At 37.0% G+C, this 2591-nt stretch overlaps 1 protein-coding gene across 1 annotated transcript; it reads right to left on the bottom strand.

Annotated features, from left to right (window-relative positions):
* Positions 1-586: 586 nt before the first annotated feature.
* On the bottom strand, positions 587-1264 carry LOC149869547 (zinc finger BED domain-containing protein 5-like). The gene has a single exon (XM_090037711.1). The coding sequence runs from the start codon at positions 1262-1264 to the stop codon at positions 587-589; it is 678 nt and encodes a 225-aa protein (XP_089893837.1).
* Positions 1265-2591: the final 1327 nt, after the last annotated feature.

Consider the following 2591-nt stretch of genomic DNA (forward strand, 5'->3'; position numbering starts at 1 on the left):
CCTTTTGCTCTCACTAAAAATATTATTAATAATTTAGTGAGAGCAGTGTAATTGAATATACTTCATTATTTTTGAAAATCTTGGTTTAACACTGTGATACAACGATTCAAAGTTCTGGTTTTAAGTTCAGTTTATTTCAATACTTGGTTTTAATGGCTGTCATAACTGAAAAAGATACTTCACAAAGATGCGTAGATCCAAATGGAAGAAGTGCATCATTGGCTGCGCTTACTAAATCATGATACTCATTTTTCAGTCCCATTCACCAATTATGCAAAGGTTTTCGTTGAAATTCGGCTAGTAAATTTCCATCTTCCCTGATGTCAATCAGTTGTTCTAGCAAACTAATGGGAAGGTGTTGCATTTTTATATTTTTAAGAAATGGGTTCAAAACCCACTGAAACTCTTAGTTTGGAAGGTTTTAAAACAGGTTAGAAAATACTGTTTCCAAGTTTTTTAAGTCTGCAGATATGAGAGTTTTTATAGATGACACACTTACATTGTTTTTGGCAACAAAATCACATAACGATGGAAACATTTCCAAACATCCGGTTTCAAAATGCTCTCTCCGTAGCACAAGTTTTTTTCAAAAAGCAGCTACTTTCTCACTCATTGTTAAAACGTCACCTTTACCTTGAAGGGACAGATTAAGTGTGTTTATTTTTTCAAAAATATCTGCTAGGTAGCATACTACTGACAGCCACTTGTCATCACAGAAAAGGTCAGCAAATTTGGAACACTTGTCTTTTTGTAAAACAAAAATGCGTAACTCATCTTTAAGTCTGACAACTCTTTTAAGCACTTTGCCATGAGATAACCAGCAAGCCTCTGTGTGGTACAAAAGATTTTCATGGTCACTCCCCATCTCATTACAAAGTATCATAAAAATTCTACCATTTAAAGGTCTTATTTTTATAAGATTAACCACATCTATGACATCCTGTAGCACTTTGTGCAGTTCTGGCTCCAACTTCTTTGTTGCAATAGCTTGCCTATGAATGATGCAGTGAATGAAGTTCACGTGTGGTGCTATCTCTGTACCCATACCCCGGAATCCTTTTTTTATTCCAGTCAAAGCAGCCGCTTCATCAGTGGTTACACTTACACAGTTTTTCCATAAAACATTGTTTTCTTTAAAGAAGTCATTTACTGTTGAGAATATATCTTCTCCAGTACATCTTTCCTTTAGTGGCTCACAAAATAGTAGTTCTTCATGTATTTCATTATTGAAACAGAATCTAACAAATACCATAAGCTGAGACATGTTAAAAACATCTGTACTTTCATCCAAGTGTATAGCAAACCTCCCACACTGCATAATTTGTTCTAATACTTGTTTCTTCAAATCTTAAGCAGTGTTTTCTATGCATCTTCCAACAGTATTTGCTGACAAAGGAATGCATTTTAGCGTGTCATCATATTGATTTCCATGTATTATTTCAGCCGTTTTTACCGCAGCAGGAAGAGCAAGTGTTTCCCCAGTGGTATGTGGCTTTTTGTCTTGTGCTATTAAGTGAGAAACCTCAAAAGAGGCTTCTAAACATTTATCATTAAGTTTAGTGAAATTTTGTAAAGTACTGGATTGAGTATTGGATGACTTTAAACATTGCTGAAAAAATTGTAGAGGTTTGCCTTCATGTTCTGGATGCTTAGTTTTTAAATGTCTTGCTAGTCGTGATGGCTTCATACTATCATTAGCTAATATCTCAAGGCACAATATATACTTAGGGCGATGTTCATCGTTAACGATAGTGGATATAAATCCATATTTCAAATAGCCTTCTTGATAATTTCGAATTTTTTTGGCCGACTTCTTGTCAGATCTGATTAGATCATCATTGATTTTACCTCGTAATATGGCTGATGAACAGCTCGTACTAGAAGTAGAAGTGTCAGCTCTGCCTTTTTCTTGTTGTTCGCTTGTGCTTGCGTTATTAGTATTATCTTCAATCCACGGTTTCTTTGCACGAATCTTTTTAAGCCACGTGTCCATTTTGTGAGGGTTACTTTAGTTAAAACTAGATAATATAATCTGTAAATCCACTTAAACTGGCACACATAAGCTGCAATACATCGCAATACACTGAAAGCGAACGAACGAGTGAGGGCGCCAGTGTCAACCCCTCCACATTGTGGAACTCCCACTCTTCCCTCAGGATACTTGACGTACCATACGTGACACGTGACCATCTGACATATGGACCTAGTGAGGGTGCCAGTGTCAATCTGTATATTAAATATTAGTAAAACTTAATTTCTTTCTTATTTTGGTAGATAAACAATAAATATAAATAGAACTTCTAGCATTTTCTTCCCGCACCCCAGTGGATCATCTTGCGCACTCCCTGGGGTGTGCGCACTCCACTTTGGAGACCACTGCTTTAGAGTACTACCCCTTCCTGTTTGTCTATGTAGGCACCAATGATACTGTCCTGACACTGAGCAGATGAGAGAGGACTATGAGGCTCTTGGCTGGAGAATTAGAGTGCTTGGAGCACAAATGGTGTTTTCACTGATTCTTCTCATGGAAGGCAAGGATCCATGCAAGGACCTTTGTATCCTAGAACTGAATGCTTGGATGAGGCAGTGCT

The sequence above is a fragment of the Crocodylus siamensis genome, chromosome 3 (genome assembly GCF_052110815.1).
Source record: "Crocodylus siamensis isolate JL-2025a chromosome 3, ASM5211081v1, whole genome shotgun sequence".
NCBI lineage: Eukaryota > Metazoa > Chordata > Crocodylia > Crocodylidae > Crocodylus > Crocodylus siamensis.